The sequence below is a fragment of the Drosophila sulfurigaster genome, chromosome 3 (genome assembly GCF_023558435.1).
Source record: "Drosophila sulfurigaster albostrigata strain 15112-1811.04 chromosome 3, ASM2355843v2, whole genome shotgun sequence".
Classification (NCBI taxonomy): Eukaryota; Metazoa; Arthropoda; class Insecta; order Diptera; family Drosophilidae; genus Drosophila; species Drosophila sulfurigaster.
Genome location: NC_084883.1, coordinates 4,264,116 through 4,280,919, shown reverse-complemented (window position 1 = coordinate 4,280,919; position 16,804 = coordinate 4,264,116). Strand labels below are relative to the sequence as shown.

General features: G+C 41.0%; 3 protein-coding genes across 3 annotated transcripts; 2 read left to right on the top strand and 1 right to left on the bottom strand.

Moving 5' to 3' along the window:
- The first annotated feature begins 36 nt into the window (after positions 1–36).
- LOC133844168 (atrial natriuretic peptide receptor 1) lies at positions 37–7,652 on the top strand. The gene is made up of 13 exons (XM_062278047.1): positions 37–355; positions 416–527; positions 775–940; positions 1,278–1,355; positions 2,357–2,633; positions 2,700–3,255; positions 3,315–3,430; positions 3,664–3,742; positions 3,803–4,446; positions 5,755–6,085; positions 6,344–6,683; positions 6,744–7,017; positions 7,074–7,652. Exons 1-13 carry the CDS (start codon positions 52–54, stop codon positions 7,292–7,294), a joined length of 3,498 nt encoding a protein of 1,165 aa, XP_062134031.1. The 5' UTR covers positions 37–51; the 3' UTR covers positions 7,295–7,652.
- Positions 7,653–8,405: 753 nt separating this feature from the next.
- On the top strand, positions 8,406–10,894 carry LOC133841238 (ribitol 5-phosphate transferase FKRP). The gene is made up of 3 exons (XM_062273594.1): positions 8,406–8,944; positions 9,063–9,573; positions 9,632–10,894. Exons 1-3 carry the CDS (start codon positions 8,658–8,660, stop codon positions 10,616–10,618), a joined length of 1,785 nt encoding a protein of 594 aa, XP_062129578.1. The 5' UTR covers positions 8,406–8,657; the 3' UTR covers positions 10,619–10,894.
- On the bottom strand, positions 10,870–16,545 carry LOC133841237 (dynein intermediate chain 2, ciliary). Its single transcript, XM_062273593.1, has 6 exons — positions 16,301–16,545; positions 12,685–13,356; positions 12,201–12,627; positions 12,064–12,141; positions 11,191–12,004; positions 10,870–11,134 (listed from the first exon to the last, which is right to left on the bottom strand). The coding sequence occupies exons 1-6, from the start codon at positions 16,340–16,342 to the stop codon at positions 10,951–10,953; spliced, it is 2,217 nt and encodes a 738-aa protein (XP_062129577.1). The 5' UTR covers positions 16,343–16,545; the 3' UTR covers positions 10,870–10,950.
- Between the last annotated feature and the right edge of the window lie 259 nt (positions 16,546–16,804).

The window sequence follows — 16,804 nt, the reverse complement described above, 5'->3', positions numbered from 1 at the left end:
AAGCATGCTACATAAAATTTAATGTGGATTACAACCTACAAGGCATAGAAAATGATATTGATCAATATCAGCCTGACTGTCAGCTTGCTGATGGTTTCAACTGGATTTAGCTTGCATCAAGGTGCCAAGCGGATCGACATTAAGTCTTGGGAGGCCAGGGATTTAGCCGTGGAGAGCAGCAATCATCAGGCTCGATCCAGTAATGGCAACTTTAATGGCCACCTCAATGACAGCATCGACATTAAAGTGTTTGAACGGATGAAAGAACCCAAAAATATGACTGTTACTTTCAATGAAATTGACATTAGTGAAATGCGCGTCTATAATGTTGGTGTTCTAATGGCTTCCCATTTGGGTAAGTGAGACAAAACCTGGGGAAGCTGGAACTGTGACTCACTCTAGATTCACATCATAGATTCACCTTTTGACCTGGAGCGCTGCGGGCCGGCAGTGGACTTGGCCTTGGATCAGATTAACAGACGTTTTCTTAGTCCTCACAACATCAGGCTGGTCAAAAAGAAGGCTAGGTAAGTGTTGTGTGTTTACCAATTGAATCTTTGCTACAATTCTCTGACTTTCACATTCACTTGTTGCGTGCTGCACGAGTCGTTTAATTACTCAAATTTCATTGCCGCATTCTTGAGCTCTCCGAGCCTAATCCTCTGCTTCCTTCCTCTTCGAGGGGGAGGCAATGCATTTAAAACGTGTTTTGCACAAATTGTTTTGTATTTTCAGTGTCTTAACTGATTATCTCTTTATTCGTAACCGTGACAGTTACCCTTCGTGCTCGGGAGCCAAGGCGCCAGGACTTGCTGCGGACATGCATTTCAAGGACGATGTCATCGCGTTTATCGGACCCGCTTGCGCCTTTGCCCTGGAACCGGTGGCCCGGCTGGCTGCCTATTGGAATACTCCCATTATAACGGGCATGGGAGATCAGGTGAGTATGGCATCTAGCTGCAGCGCGGGAAACCGATTGTCCCAATACATCCTCTGATAGTATCTAGCACGTACGACTTGACCTCCGTGGTCACGCTACACAATCCCCAACCCACCAAAGAGCACAGCACGTGGCTTTCAATTATGTACTCTGCTTGATGCTCAGTAGCTAACTAATCTCTCGCCCCATTGCTGCAGGCAATCACATTTCATTTCCTTTGACATTAACAATTAAATCTGACTTTGAGCTTGGGGACCTCCTCTTTGAAATCCAAGTTTTTTCAGGAAAATACTTTTACTATACAGCGTTTCATTCATTTCCATATCGTTTACTAAAGCCACCATCTTCCGAGGGCGAACTAACCGTCACCTCAGGCATGTTGGGCCGAATACACAAGTGGAAGAATGAGAGTACGGTAAGTGTATTTTCAATTTATAGACAAAATAATTTATAAATAAACAAAGCTAAACATTATAAGAAATAAGAATTGAGATCTGCCGAAAAGAGAAGATGATAAAGGATTATAGTTGGAATTACAATTTCATTTTGAAATACTATTGATTTGCAAAAAAATTAATGTTCATAAAAGTATGCCACCATTTTCGAGAAGATTCAGCTTCAGTATATTTATACCCGCTACCCATAGGGTAGAAGGGTATTATAACTTTGTGCCGGCAGGAAAAGTATGTAACAGGTAGAAGAAGGCATCTCCGACCCTATAAAGAATATATATTCTTGATCAGCATCAACAGCCGAGACGATCTAGCCATATCCGTCTGTCCGTATGAACGCCTAGATCTCAGAGACTATAAGATATAGTGTTATAATTTTTGCTTCAAATTTTTGCCACGTCCATTTCCGCCCCCGCAAATCAATAAAATCGAATAACAAGCATAATTTTCAAGCGAATTTTGGTGTATACAATAATAACTAGAGTAGTTATGATTTCTGAAAATTTTATTGCGATCAGATAAAAATTGTGGAAGTTATTAAAGAAATACTTTTGTATGGGCAAAACCGCCTACTTACTGGGGGTCTTAGTTGCTTTGGTCGACAATCTGGTATATTGTGCCGTCTATAGTATATTTTGAATGTGGTACTATATCGATATAACAAATATACCATTTGGCATATTTTTAGTATATTTGCATTTTGGTATATTTTGAAAAAAAAAAAAATACCGCAATATTTTGCTTTTAATCATAATGGGTAGCTGGTATCTTACAGTCGAGCACACTCGACTGTAACTTTCTTACTTGTTTTAGTATACAATTATAATACAAATTTAGTTTATAACTCAACAAGAATCATTCAAATCGAGGATACATTGTAATTAGTTAATATTATCTATCTATGTCTAAAAACTTTTTCAAAGTTTTGATTTATCTAAGATATACGCACCAAATTTACTTGCAGGGCATGTTTAAAGACAAATCCAAGTATCCGACATTAACTCGAATGTCCTATTGTCAGTGTAGACTTAAGTTGGTATTTGCCAGTGTTTTCCGGCAATTCAAGTGGAAGCATGTGGCTCTCTTAGTGGACAGATCGGAGCTATTCTCACTGACTGTTGGCAAGAATCTGGAATATGGATTGCGCCAAGAGGGACTGTTGAGCTTTGTGCGGGAACTTAATGGCAACGCGGAGGAGATTTACGAGAACTATCTTAAGGATGCGAGCATGTATGCGCGAGGTAATCTAAGTTCTTATATTTGGACTATCTTTAGCACAGTCTCAATTTCAATCCCTTTACCAACAGTTGTCATACTATCTGTGCGCGGCGTTCTGGTGCGAAAGTTTATGCTGGCGGCGCACAGTCTGGGCATGACTAATGGTGAGTGGGTGTTCCTCGATGTGGAGATATTCCAGAGTGCCTACTGGGGCGACAAGGACTGGGAGATGGGAGACGAGAACGATATGCGGGCACGCAAGGCATACGAGGCACTGTTAAGAGTCTCACTCCTGCAGCCAACTAGCCCCACTTTCCAGGACTTTGCGGACAATGTGCGGGAGAACGCACTGTCCGAGTATAACTATACGTTTGGCGAGGGCGAGGAGGTCAATTTCTTCATCGGGGCATTCTACGATGGAGTCTATCTGCTCGGCATGGCACTGAATGAGACCTTGACGGAGGGAGGCGACATTCGGGATGGTGTCAACATTACGCGTCGCATGTGGAATCGCACATTCCATGGCATTACGGGGCATGTTCGCATCGATGACAATGGCGATCGTGATGCGGATTACTCCATACTTGATTTGGATCCCATCAATGGCAAATTCTCCGTTGTGGCGCATTATTACGGACTCCATCGGTATGTATTTTTGGTTTTCCGGTGATCTAGACACTTAACGTCTTTTGTCTAACTTGTAGGAAGTATGCCGCTGTGCATGGCAAGAAGATCCATTGGCCGGGTGGTCGTGAGGAGCCTCCACCAGATGTTCCGCCCTGTGGGTTCTTGGGCAATGCGCCAGGCTGCCATGGAAACGGTCAGTGCGAAAACTAAATTTCTTTAAAGAAGAAAACGTTACGTTAAAATATCGAAAATAAATTATTAGACAACATTTTAGATTATTATTTATTTTTTGTTGGTGTAAGATTGAAGCTCTTATTTTAGGATTGAAAAATCATTATTAAAATTATTATTTTTTGGAATATACTTACATTAAAAAGTGTACCATAAATATTACAGATATTAAAATGTAAAGTATTAATTTTGCAGAGACAACAGTCATGTATTCAGTCTTCGGCTTGGCTTTATTTTTGGGACTTGTTCTGCTGGTCATCTGTCTGCTGCAAAAGTAAGTTGTAATTATTTCCACCTAGCACTCTACTTAGCTATCTTAATTCTCTGCCCCAAGACAAATGAAGCTCGGCAAGGAGCTGCATAACATGTCCTGGCGCGTCCGACCCGATGATGTGCTTATCGAGATGGGCGGCATGTTCGGTTCTAAGGGTGGACTGCAGCGCCTGGATGTGGAGAATATATCACTGCAACAGTTTGGCATACATTCAGGACGCGCTTCCATCGCAAGCTTTGCCTCGCTGCCACCGCAAGTCTACACCACAATTGGGCAGTTCAAAGGCGAACGCGTGGCCATCAAAAAGGTGAATGTGAAGAAGGTGGAGGTCACCTCAACGCTGCTCTGGGAGATTAAGCAGGCGCGGGACGTGAGTCATGAGAACACCGTACGCTTTGTGGGCGCCTGCATTGACTTGCCGCGACCCACGGTCCTAATCCTCACCGAGTACTGCTCGCGGGGCAGTTTGAAGGATGTGCTCGAGAACGAAGCCATTGAACTGGACTGGAACTTTCGCATGTCCCTCATCCATGACATTGTCAAAGGCATGAGCTACCTGCACAACAGCGATGTCGTTGCCCACGGCAAGCTGCGCTCCTGCAACTGTCTCATCGATGGTCGCTTCGTATTGAAGATCTCCGATTTTGGCCTTAACACGCTGACGACGCCTTCGGACTTTGTGCGGGATCAGAACTACTATACCAGTAAGTCGAATCTTTAAAACATAAATAGATTAGAATATATTAATATTTTGCACCATTTAATAATAATAATATTCTCATGTATTAAAAATGTTTACCATAAATAGGAAATTTTACTTTAAATTATTATTTTTCAAGTAATATATGGGTAATTCTCTGACGGAATTTGTCGGGTGCGACCATCTTTACAGTGAAACAGATATAAACTAAAACAATTTTAAAAATAGGTGAAGGTTATTCTTAAAGCTTTGGATTAGCACTACATGTTTTGTTCTGTTTTACGATAAAATATATAAATTCGTTCATTTTTGGTTTTGTGTACGAATTTGTTAATTTTTGCAATTATCAGATCAAAAAACAAAACAGAAAACAAATTCCGAAACCATTCTTAGCTCTAATTTAAGTACTAATATAGAGTTATAAAAATAAAATTTTCTTATTTTTATACCCGCTACCCATAGGGTAACTTTTGTGCCGGCAGGAAATGTATGTAACAGGTAGAAGGAGGCATCTCCGACCCTATAAAGTATATATATTCTTGATCAGCGTCAATAGCCGAGACGATCTAGCCATGTCCGTCTGTCCGTCCGTCCATATGAAAAACTGGATCTCAGAGACTATAAGAGATAGAGCTATAATTTTTTTTCGACAGCATTTGCTATGTGTGCACGCAGATCAAGTTTGTTTAACATTTTTGCCACGCCCACTTCCGCCCCCGCAATTTAAAAAAATCGAATAACAAGAGTAATTTTAAAGCTAGAGTAGAATTTTGGTATATACAATAATTACTATAGTAGTTATGATTCCTGAAAATTTGGTTGCGATCAGATAAAAATTGTGGAAGTTATTAAAGAAATACTTTTGTATGGACAAAAACGCCTAGTTACTAGGGCTCTTAGTTGCTGTGGCCGACAATCTGGTTCATTGTGCCGTCTATGGTATATTTTGAATGGTGTACTATATCGATATACCAAATATACCATTTGGTATATTTTTAGTATTTTCGGTATATTTTGAAAATAATACTGCAATATTTTGCCTTTACTAAAAATGGGTAGCGGGTATCTCACAGTCGAGCACACTCGACTGTAACTTTCTTACTTGTTAAAATTGCTTCAGTTTATGTTTTTTTTTCCACTGTAAAGATGGTCGCACGCGACATCGGTCAGAGAATTACCCATATATTATTAAGATAGCAAAAAATGTGGGTTGAAAATATAAAAAAGGTTTCGCCAACCGAATATTAGTTAAGCAATCAGGATTGCAATTCAGTTTTTTTTGGACCGACCGCATTTCGTTCTAATATTTCAGAGCTGCTGTGGATTGCTCCGGAACTGTTGCCAATGACTTCGATACCAGGCTGCCCGGCTACACAGCGCGGCGATGTTTACTCCTTTGGCATCATACTGGAGGAGATTGTTAACAGAGGAGGTCCCTATCAGGAGGCACGTCAGCAGGGCATGGATGTGCACACAATTCTACATAAGGTGCGCCAATGTGAGTATCCGCCTTTTCGACCTCTTATCCGGGAGCGGGAATGTCCACCTGATCTATTGGTGCTAATGGAGAAGTGCTGGGCTGACAACCAAGAGGAGCGTCCTGCTTTTTCCACAATAAGAAGCAACATACGCACCATCATGAAGTGAGTGACAGTTCTAGTTTTTACTTTACCCGTATTCTTATTTCTTATATTTTATTTTTGATGTTTATTTGTCCTATTTTAAAATTCTATAATTAAATTACAAACTTTTTAATTTAATATTTTCTAAGTTATTTTCCAAACAAAAATGTAAACCAATTTTTAGGGTTTCTATCTTTTTACTACAGCTTTTGTTGTTTACTTTGTGATTGTTTATAGTTCATATAGTTATATTTATATGATACTTATCCCTACTTTCAGGGGCTTTTGTGAGAATCTCATGGATGATTTGCTCAATCGGATGGAGCATTATGCCAACAACCTGGAAAGTCTCGTGGAGGAAAAAACCAGGCAACTTAGTTTGGAAAAGCAACGCACCGAGGAGCTGCTCTATCAAATTCTGCCTCGTCCGGTCGCCCAGCAGCTGATGGCCGGAGATCTTGTGGAGCCGGAAGAGTTTAGTAGTGTGACCATCTATTTTAGCGATATTGTGGGCTTCACTGAGCTCTGCGCCCGCAGCACACCCATGGATGTGGTCAACTTTCTCAACGATCTCTACAGCACATTTGATCGCATCATTGGCTTCTACGATGTTTACAAGGTGAGTGACGAATGTAATACTACAACTTTCAACTATAATTGAATTTGCTTGCCTTTTTAGGTGGAAACTATTGGGGATGCATACCTGGTAGTGTCAGGTTTACCGGAGCCTAATGGCGATAAACATGCTCGGGAAATTGCGTTGATGGCCTTAGACATACTTCAAGCAGTCTACTCTTTTAATCTCAGACACAAACCGGACTACAAGATACAAATCCGCATTGGCATGCACTCGGGATCTGTTTGTGCCGGCGTTGTTGGCAAAAAGATGCCGCATTATTGCCTCTTTGGGGACACAGTTAACACTGCTTCCCGCTTGGAGACCACAGGAATGCGTATGACAGCAAGTATCGCTATTATGAATATATTTTAATTGTATTTTCCTTTGAAGCGGGCAAAATTCACGTTTCATCGGCAACAAAGGGTATTCTAGACAAATTTGGTACCTTTCAATTGGAACAACGCGGTGATGTCGAACTTAAGGGTAAAGGCACCGTTACAACCTTTTGGCTTAACAGCACCACCGAGGCAGAGGCGCGTGCTCCAACTCCGCCACTTCTCAACAACGATGAGGTGCCCTTCCCTTTGCTCTTTGCCGGCATGGGCAAGTAATGATTACCTGATGGATCGTCATAACTATTTCAAGTACAAATATTCATTCAACAATTGAAAAGAGTGTTATGGATGCCGATTGGAAAACCAATTACATTTTTGTGTCCGCTTTTATATGTTAACATAAATAATGAACCCGATTGAAAGAGCTTTTCGATGCATATTTGCAAATTGCTTCTTCAATATATAAAAGTATCTCAAAGTAAACAGGTATTGTGATAAATGTTTGTGTGAACGTTTTTTAAAAGAGAAATATTCTTAAAAATAATTATTGTAAAACCGAGCTCATATTGATATTATTATAAATTATATTCTGTGCCAAAATGCATTATATTCGTATTGTGTAATTGATGGAAAACCTGAAATTATTTAAAAAATGGAATAAATAAATGTTATCGCTCAAATGCTTTTTAATTTTTTTGTTTAATTTGATATAATAGCTATGTATAGGGATAATAATTGTAGCAGTTTATATATTATAAATCATGCTTTCAAATATTTTGAAATTAAAAATAATAATTTTAAGGGAATCTTATACTGAAAAAAGTTCTAAAATCAAGATTTTGGTCTTAGTATTATTATTAAGATTTTTGTCTCGAAAAAGCGTCAAAAACATGAACATCTTAATTTAAAAAAATGTGCAAAAACATCTAATATTATATAAAACTTAAGTTCTTAATGATAGATAAGAGATATGATTAAAATCAAAAATCTTATTATAAGATTTATAAAATATTATAGAATACTATAGTATATATGTACTAATAACAATTTTTTTTGTGAATAATGTATTAGTTTCTACACGAAAAAAAAAGCAGATTTTATGTAGGAATTATGCCCAAATTCAATGAAGGCTTAAGCAAATACATTATAGGAATTATAGAGCAGTAGAATCTGTTACAAAGTTTCCATAAAGAGGGTTGCATTTGCATCCCTGTTTACAGATAAATGAAGTTATTGTGAGTGTGTGTGTACACATATTTCAAATATGCTTTGCAGAAAAGCTCTGCGACAGCTTTCGAAGGATACGCGCTTAGTGCGTGAACAAACCGTGTAGCTTTCACAGCTCTCCATCAGCTGTTTTCGGTTGATGCAGCTTTTGGGGGCTGGAAAAAAGTGTCAGTAAGCAAACAGGAAGCAGTAAGGAATTGTGAATAAAAACAAAAGTGAGATAAATTTAAGGAAAAATGCATTTGCCATGCCAGCGGCATGTAAAAGTGTATGTAAATTGGCTCTGGAAACAGCGATTTGATAAATGTTGATAACCGCAGCTAGAAAGACAGACCCGCACACCTGGAACAACCTGTAGTTTTTGTCATAGGCAGCATCCACACATTCATCAGTCAAGTGACATCGTCGCATTATGAAGGTGTATCGCCTGCGTCTGGTCAAATTGCTGTTGCTTGGTTTTATACTGGCAAATATGATATTCTTATATTACACATGGAATACTTTGCTTTGGCGGCGCATAAGTCGAGCCCTTTCCGGCGCAGGCGAAGACCCACAGCCAAGAGCAGAAGGAGTACATGGAGCGAAGCTTTCGCCAAAAGATAAAGTACGCAATGCCAACAAACATATACGCAAGTCTATAACAATTGTATTCTATGGACACTACAACTTCGAGCAGGATTTGCGACCCAGCATAGAGAGGTAATTTAAAAGCGACAGCATAAAAGTATGCTACAAAACGTATGCTGAAGAAGCATGTATTGAGGCTGCAGCCTAAAAGTATGCAATCTATTCACTCTATTGTTTTTTTGATTTTTAGCATACTCGATGTTATTCCCAACATGCCCATTCTCGTGCTGCAGGAGGGCTCTCCAGAGTACGCTTACCCACCAGTTTCTTTCGAGCGGAATCTAACTAACGGCGAGGAGCAGACAGTGCGCTTTATGAGTTTGGCTTTCGATGTCCGTCAGACACGGGAGCAACTAAATCCTCTTGCCGCCATCCGCACCAAATATGCTTTGCTAATGCCGGACAGTGTGCGAGTGAGCAGCAAGAATCTGCTGCAGAAGATTCTACGTGAGATTAACACGAAATCCCGCATACAAGAAGTGGACAAAAAAAGACCTCAGTCGCAGTCGCAATCGCAGCAGCAACAGCAGCCGCAAGTGCAGCGAGTGACAGTGGCGCCGGAGGAGATTGTGCGCCATTTACTGTTGGTGCCATTCGCAGGCAATCTGAAGTCTTACAGCAGTTGTGCCAAGCTTAACTTGGACCTGCCTAACTGGACTATGGAGCTAGAGGCACGCAACGACAGCACGCATTGCGATTTGGTAAGCCTAAAAATAATCCATGACAGAAATCGAAATAACCTTTTGTATTCCCTTACAGTTTCTGCAGAAACATGCGATTTTGTTAGATGTTGCGGTGCTCGGCTCCATGCCGGATCCCTTTGCACTGCCGTTTCCGGAAATGCTGTACATGCAGGCAAAGATCGCGAACCTGTCGACGAGCGTCTTTCCGCAATCCTTTATGGAAGGTCGTCGTCTCTTTGCTTCCTTCCATACGAAGCAGCGACGCATGGAGCTGCGACGTCGCCAGTTCCGTGAGATGTATAAGAAACTGCAGATCAAACGATTAGTTCGCCGAACACACAGGATTGGTGGGAAAACATCGGCGCGTGAAGGCAACTGGCAGCCACACAGTCCAGTATTCGATGCGCAATTTTCATCCTCGAATTTCTCTCTGCCTCTGGTCACAGACATCGATCTCTTCGGCTGCGAACGTACCACCAAATCGTGCATTGGCTCAGTGTACAATAATCGTCCGTTCTACTATTATCTGGGGAAACATACCCCGCCCTGTTGTCTGGATAAACTTAAGACCACCTTCAACCATGTGCTCGATGAGTTCGAGAACGTGGGCATACGATATTGGCTAGACAACTACGCACTGAAGAGTGCAGTTGAGACAAACCAACTTTCGCCCGATGCCTACGATATTGATATCAGCTTCAATGTGCAAGACTTGGAACGCTCGAATGCCATGAAAAAATCACAGAGCAAACCAACTGTAGATCATGAGGGTTTCTACTGGATAAAGGCCACCGATGGCCACTACTTTCGAGTACAATTCTCCAAAGTCAATCAGGTGGGCGTTAATCTTCTGCCCTACGAAATCAATGGGAATGAAGTCCGGGCCAGTGGCTTCTTTGGCTGGAAGGCGGGTACGTTCTCCTCGGACTATTTGCATCCTATGTCGACGGTGCTTTTCCTGGGCAGAAGCATCATGTGTCCCAACAATGTTTTAGAGTATCTCGAAGCCAAACACATTAAGGTGAAATCCGAAGAAATTGCCATTGATGACGAAGAGGATTAGTTAAATCTTTAGAATTTCTTTATAACACAATTTTGGGCCATTAAGTAAAAGACATAGACTCCCTGTCCCCAAATTTCCTCTCTGTACTATATGTGTAATCGTTGAGGTTATGAGTTCCTTTTGTTGTTTTTACATTTATGTTGGCAGTTCGCCTGGATAAGTAGCTCTTTAGCTCTCTAGATCTATAAGTATTTTACAACTAAGCAACGTTCGCGGAACTACAAATCTACATAAAAATGTGAAATAAAAACTTCTGTACTATTGGTACTTATTTTAGATTGCCAACTTATCGGATAACAATAATACATTATAATCAACTACTTTTAGAATTTCTAGCTGCGAACCGTTGTCGCTGTGTCCTGGACAACTGCGCCCTCTGGTAGCTCCCGAACGAGAGAGAGCAGCTTTTCGAGCTTAGAGATTTGCAGTGTAGTTTGGTCAAGATAGAGCTGCTTTTTCGGCGGCTTCACCATCACACGTAGATTGGGAGACAGCTTGAGGGAAGTGGTAACGCCCCTAGAAAATAGAAAAATTAGCTATTCCTTTCAATAAACTAAGCACTCAGAACTTACTTCTCATCGCCTACGACAATGAAGTGTAGTTTCTCATTGAAGGCGATGCGTGTGAGCTTGTTCTTCCTTTTGGGCACAACAGCCTGGACACAGATGGGCTTATATTTGTTCACATTCAAATCGAAGACATGCACTTTGCCCTCTGTGGTGACTGCAGCAAAGACTGTGCTGGAGTATGGAGCCCATTTAATGTCGCCGACAGCAGAGCCCAAGTCGAATATGAAGAGCGGATCGGGACGCATATCCTCCCAGACTTTGACACGCCAATCTCCGCTACAGGAGACAAAAATATTCGAATCGAAGCGATTGAAATCAATGCGATAGACGGACATATTGTGGGCATTATAGGTCATCAGATACTTGGAGCTAAACAGTGTGCTGCACTTGTAAATGAAACCGCACTCGGTGCCAACCAGAAACACAGTATTATCTGTTGGATGGAACTGCAAACAGGAGCCGCCAGTCTTCAGAACCACTCGAGTGCCATCCGGGCCATCGGCCACTTCATTTTCCAAATATAGCGTAATTATGGTGGTAACCCACAATTTATTTTGCATTAGAATCCATTGGAAGACGCAGCCATCAGATGAAACCGAAAAGAAGTTAATTTCACCATCGCTCATATCGGGTCCCCATCGGATTTGCCAGACGCACTCGCCGTGTTTACAATTCACGCCCCGAGAAACATACATGGGCTCCTTGCAGCCATCGCGCAGATCATAGACGCAGACATTGCCGTCATATAGTCCTAGCACGATTAGGAAAGGATAGCTGGGGTGAATGTCGCAGCACATGACACCACAATCGGTTTGAACTAAAGAAAAAGAAGAATTGTGTTATAGGCACCAATAGTAGTTTATCGAGGTAACTTACTAATGTAATCGGGAAAGGAAGGATTTTTCACCGTAAACAGACAGAGATAACCCTCGTTGGGCTGCTTCAGGAAGTCATCTGTAGGGGAAACTGTTAGTTCTAGTAAAAAGTGTCATACATTAAGAATTTGCACTCACGCGAGCCGAAGCACACAGCGAACAAATCATAATAGGCCGGATTAAAGACAATCTCGGTTACATTCATTTTCTTAGTCTTCTCGTACTGAAACTTCCACAGCGGCAACAGATTTCCCTCGCCTTCGCGAAACTCATCAGCCGGATCCTCCCAGTAGCGATAGTCGTTGCCAATGTCATCGTAGATGTTCTGATTGATCATCCGCTCCAGAATCTGCCAGCATCGCAGATATTTGCGGTTGAGCATCTCTGCGAGAGCGGTTTTCTTCTTAATCGTTTTCTTGGTAGAACGTCCTCGGACTACAGATGTGCGTCCGCTAATCTTTTGCTGCTCCTCAAAGTCCTCCTGATACGAGTCATAGATGATCCATTGCAGCACAGTGCCTCCGAACTGTGATCGCGGTGGCGGAATTGTTTGCGTGTCCACACTCTGAAAAATATATCCGAATTAAAGAGAGTTCTAGAGCGTGCGCTTAGCAGCACTTACCCGCTTGGGATTGCAATATGTTAGTGTAGCACGCTCGCAATAATTGAACTGATTGATGAGTTTCCGTTTTTTTCCAGGTGCTGCGGCGGCTTGTTGTCCACCAGCTGGAGCATCCTCATCGTCACCGCCGGGTTCGGTTTCGGTGGCACCTTGATCACCCTCGGTCTGTTTTCCCTCCTCGTCCTCCTCTTCTTCTGCTTCTTCTTCTTCAGCTGCACCTTGCTTGCCACCTGCTTCACTCTTCTCATCATCTTCGCCCTCGCCTTCACCCTCGCCCTCCTCCTCGCCATCAAGTATAGATTCGCGCTGTTCCACAACGGAATAATTGGGCATAGGCAGCGGATAACCGATCTCATCGGACTCCTCAATCTGCAAACGCGCTTCCTCGGAATCAACGTGCAGCGAATTACCCGCAAAACTGATCAGGGTCACCGTATTTCCTGGCAATGGGGCAGGAACAAATTCGCCCTCCTTGAAGCTAAACACAACCAAATTGCGAATCACATTTGTGTTGGTCGGTGTCAGTACTTTGGTGACTTCTTCGCCCAGTTCCGCATCGGTTAGATCCAGTTGATCATCGGGTTTGATCAATTGACGCGATTTCATCCAGGCATCAAAATCATCGGCATCGCCACCTCCGCCTCCTTCATTCTTAAGCTTCGATGACCTAGTCTAGTTATAGCAGAAAATACGCATTACAAAAGGGATAATAGAGAACTCCTGATTAGCTGGCAGTGTTTATGCAACATTGTTGGAACTAGTGTACATTTGGCTGGGGAGCAGGACACGAGGCAAAAGTGGTTAGAGACTTACCTGTGAGGACATTTGGCATAGCAGTGCTAGGATACTTTATGGGGAATATATCATGCATCAATTGTTCGAATAGATTTGCAAAATGTGCCTTGGTTTTTTTTGTGGTGATTGTTTTATTTTTTTTTTATTATTTTTCATCTACAATTAAATCAGAATTCCTGCAGCATGCAAACTTCTTGTAATTTAAAGTCTGATAATCACTTGGCAGTCCCCTTAAAGGACGCTTGCCAAAAGAGCAGAGTGCCGGACTTTGGGACTGTCTTTTGGCAAGCGAAAAGACTGCTCGATACTGACATGCTTGATGACAAAGGCAGTTACCTCATCAAGTTGCTGTTGCTCCATCACAGGCAGATCATCAGCACTTTCGGGACAAGGGCAAGCCTCGTCGTCCTTTGGCCTCCCCTCATCGGTGGAGGGAACAGGTGCAGCCTCAGACATTTAGCGAGTAACTAAATAAAAAACTGCACTGTGTATACGCTAAACGATCGAGTGCGGAGCAGACAGCTGAGATCTCTTGGATGTGATGTGGATAAATCTACTTAAATATATATATTACACGTATGTTTGTATGTGTATATATACACAAATGAGTTGATCTACAATATAATTGGATAGGCGCAAAATTAAAATTGAATTTGTTTTGTATTTACAGGAATTGAGAAATTAGCGAAGAACTTGAACTAGGTTTTGTATTTACAAGTTTGTTTGGCTTGTTGCTGTTAGCTGTTATTGTTGTTGTTGTTGTTGTTGTTGTTCTACCCACACGCATACAGATACATTTACACAGATGCACACAGATGTACGAGAGTTCTACTTGCGGATTAAAGCAACATCTAGTACTAGTTAAACGGATAGATCAGATAGTACAGTATGTTTACAGCTACAGTGAATACTCATATACCGCCATCGCTTTGTTAGCAAGCTTCCACATCTTGTCAATCTATTTTTTCCCTCTGCGATAATCACAAATAATTACAATACTATTTCGATTATATATATATAATTCTATGTATCTTCGTCAGATGGAGACGTGAACCCTTTGGAAAGCGCAACACAACTGAGACCTAGGCTAGTACAGCCTCGAGGAAACACTGCCAACGATTCCGAGCTCTTTGAATAATGACTGCAAACGAACCTCATGACGTTCAACTATCAACGCTCAACGTTTGACGAAACTTTCGCTTTGCTAAAGCAACAAGAATAACAAAAAAAAAAAATCTGAAAAGAAAGAACTTTCGACGCTGCCGTCCTAGGAGCACACGTCATAAGTGAGGATGTGATGCGAGTACTCGTAGCGAGGATTCAATGGGTTCCGAGGGGTGTTGACATTTCCGGCTCAGCCTAGAGTTGGGCGCGTAAATAAACAAATTGCACACAACTCGATTAAAGTTCGTTCATGTGCAAGTGAGTGTGGAGCAGTTGACAACCCAAATACACTGGCAACAAATCAAAGAGTAACTTGGCAAATGTAGAGGAAGGTATATGGAGAGAACTTCCTACAGTGAAAACTCTCTCGGCTGGACACCTAACTACGTAAAAGCTTACGCATCTTCTGAAAAGGGGTGAAATTGCGCTGAAAACTAAAGAAAATGGTGTAGAAAGACGTATTCGCTTAAGAGAGGTGTCGGGTAAAGAATTTTTTCTTATTTGTTATTTTACTTTATTTAAGTCGCTACATAGAATTAGAATGCAATAAATATAATATTTTTCGGATGTAATTAAACTATTTACTATTTTGAACTATTTTTAAATTCAAATAACATACAAATATTTAATGTTATTCGTTTAAAATATTAAAATAAGTCAGTGCCAATGGACTTCAAGAAGTAAATGATAGAATTAATATATAAAAATTACTGATATATTTTTCAATAATTTTGAAATCGCAGATTAAATGATTTTTTATTTTTAATTTCTACAAATATCGTATCAGGAGTATTCTAACTCGGTTATTAATTAAAATGATTTTCTTTAATTAAAATGAAATGAAAAATAATAAAAATAAAATTTTAACTTGAATTTGTTATCAGTGTAGCGAACTCAAACCCAATTGGAAGACGTGTAAGCGTCAGATACAGTTATATAAATACCCATTCATTTTTATGGCCAACACAAAGGTGAGCAGAGAGTCATATCCCTGACTGATTTATAGACATTTTTAGGGGCAACTATATTCGTAAGGCGACATTGATTGCTATCGACACCCAATAGCCCAATTTGCCAGCTTGCCAATGGCTTAGCCTGGCTAGCCGTCTAGAGGAGCACATAAGTAGGGGGGTATACGATGAGCAGGAGTATATGTGAGTAGATGAAGTTGCATCTACCGTGTCTATAAACTGGTAGTGCCATCATCTATTTCAGCGGCACGCACATGCCAACAAGGTACTCGCCTGCGTCCCTTGCCTTTGTCCCCCTTCCCTATACTTGACTCTTGGCAGTCTTTCTGAAATTTTTTGGAGGCTCAGAGTTGCCTTCTTGGCCAAATTGCAAATTATGTTTCGTGACAAAGTTCCATCAGGGGGCCAATAACTTTGGCTACGCTACGTTTCAGCAAACTTATTAAAAAAGTAATCGCGAATTTTTAAATAGAATCCCGAAAACGAAGGCCAGAAACCTTCGAGGATTCGCCATGGCCTCAGCACAAGCACAACGCTGTCAGCTCTCAACGAGAACGGACGTTCAGTGTATTACTTGGATACGGTCTCCAACTTGCAATCGTGTTTTTGTTCTTATTATTTTTGCTGTGTTTCACTTGGTTCCTTACATTGTTGCATAATTCGTCGGACTTACTGTGATTTCTTACCTTCTTGTGTTTGCCCTCTTTGGTTTTTGGTGCTGCCTGCATCTCGAAGTTGATTTCTTGTTCCCGTTTGTAAAGTGCTTTAAATTATTCTTTTGAGTGTGCTGCTGTTTGTTTAACTGCACTTTATGGTATTTTGGTTATATAAATGCTTTCACTGATATTAACTGAACGAATTTTTGTGTTTTGTAAATCCCAGACTAAACTTTATGTAATTGTGAAATAGAATTCGCCTTGCTTACTGTTCATTTCAATGTTCTCACTGACTTTGTTTGTTTGAGTTACTATAGAAATTTGCTAATGCTCGACCCTAACACGCACTAAGCTCCATTTGCATATCGATTTGGCAAAGACAAAACGCAATGGAAGTCATCAAACCTGGTTCCACATAAAGTAATATTTACTTCTGTTTCAGGTTTCATTCAGGAAGTAGCATACATATAAGTTGTCATAAGTTGTCTTAATACTCTTAGTTATTAACCACAATTTTGATAGTTTTCTATCTTT

Excerpts from the sequence above, each read along its gene's own strand:
- LOC133844168 (XM_062278047.1), top strand. The coding sequence starts at position 52 with ATGATATTGATCAATATCAGCCTGACTGTCAGCTTGCTGATGGTTTCA. Across the intron at positions 1,356-2,356 it reads AGTGGAAGAATGAGAGTACG|GGCATGTTTAAAGACAAATC; the intron begins GTAAGTGTATTT and ends ATTTACTTGCAG. Across the intron at positions 3,256-3,314 it reads CATTATTACGGACTCCATCG|GAAGTATGCCGCTGTGCATG; the intron begins GTATGTATTTTT and ends TCTAACTTGTAG.
- LOC133841237 (XM_062273593.1), bottom strand. The coding sequence starts at position 16,342 with ATGCAGGCAGCACCAAAAACCAAAGAGGGCAAACACAAGAAG. Across the intron at positions 12,142-12,200 it reads CGCTGTGTGCTTCGGCTCGC|ATGACTTCCTGAAGCAGCCC; the intron begins GTGAGTGCAAAT and ends TTTCCCCTACAG. Across the intron at positions 12,005-12,063 it reads TTCCTTTCCCGATTACATTA|TTCAAACCGATTGTGGTGTC; the intron begins GTAAGTTACCTC and ends CTTTTTCTTTAG.
- LOC133841238 (XM_062273594.1), top strand. The coding sequence starts at position 8,658 with ATGAAGGTGTATCGCCTGCGTCTGGTCAAATTGCTGTTGCTTGGTTTT. Across the intron at positions 8,945-9,062 it reads TTGCGACCCAGCATAGAGAG|CATACTCGATGTTATTCCCA; the intron begins GTAATTTAAAAG and ends TTTGATTTTTAG. Across the intron at positions 9,574-9,631 it reads ACAGCACGCATTGCGATTTG|TTTCTGCAGAAACATGCGAT; the intron begins GTAAGCCTAAAA and ends ATTCCCTTACAG.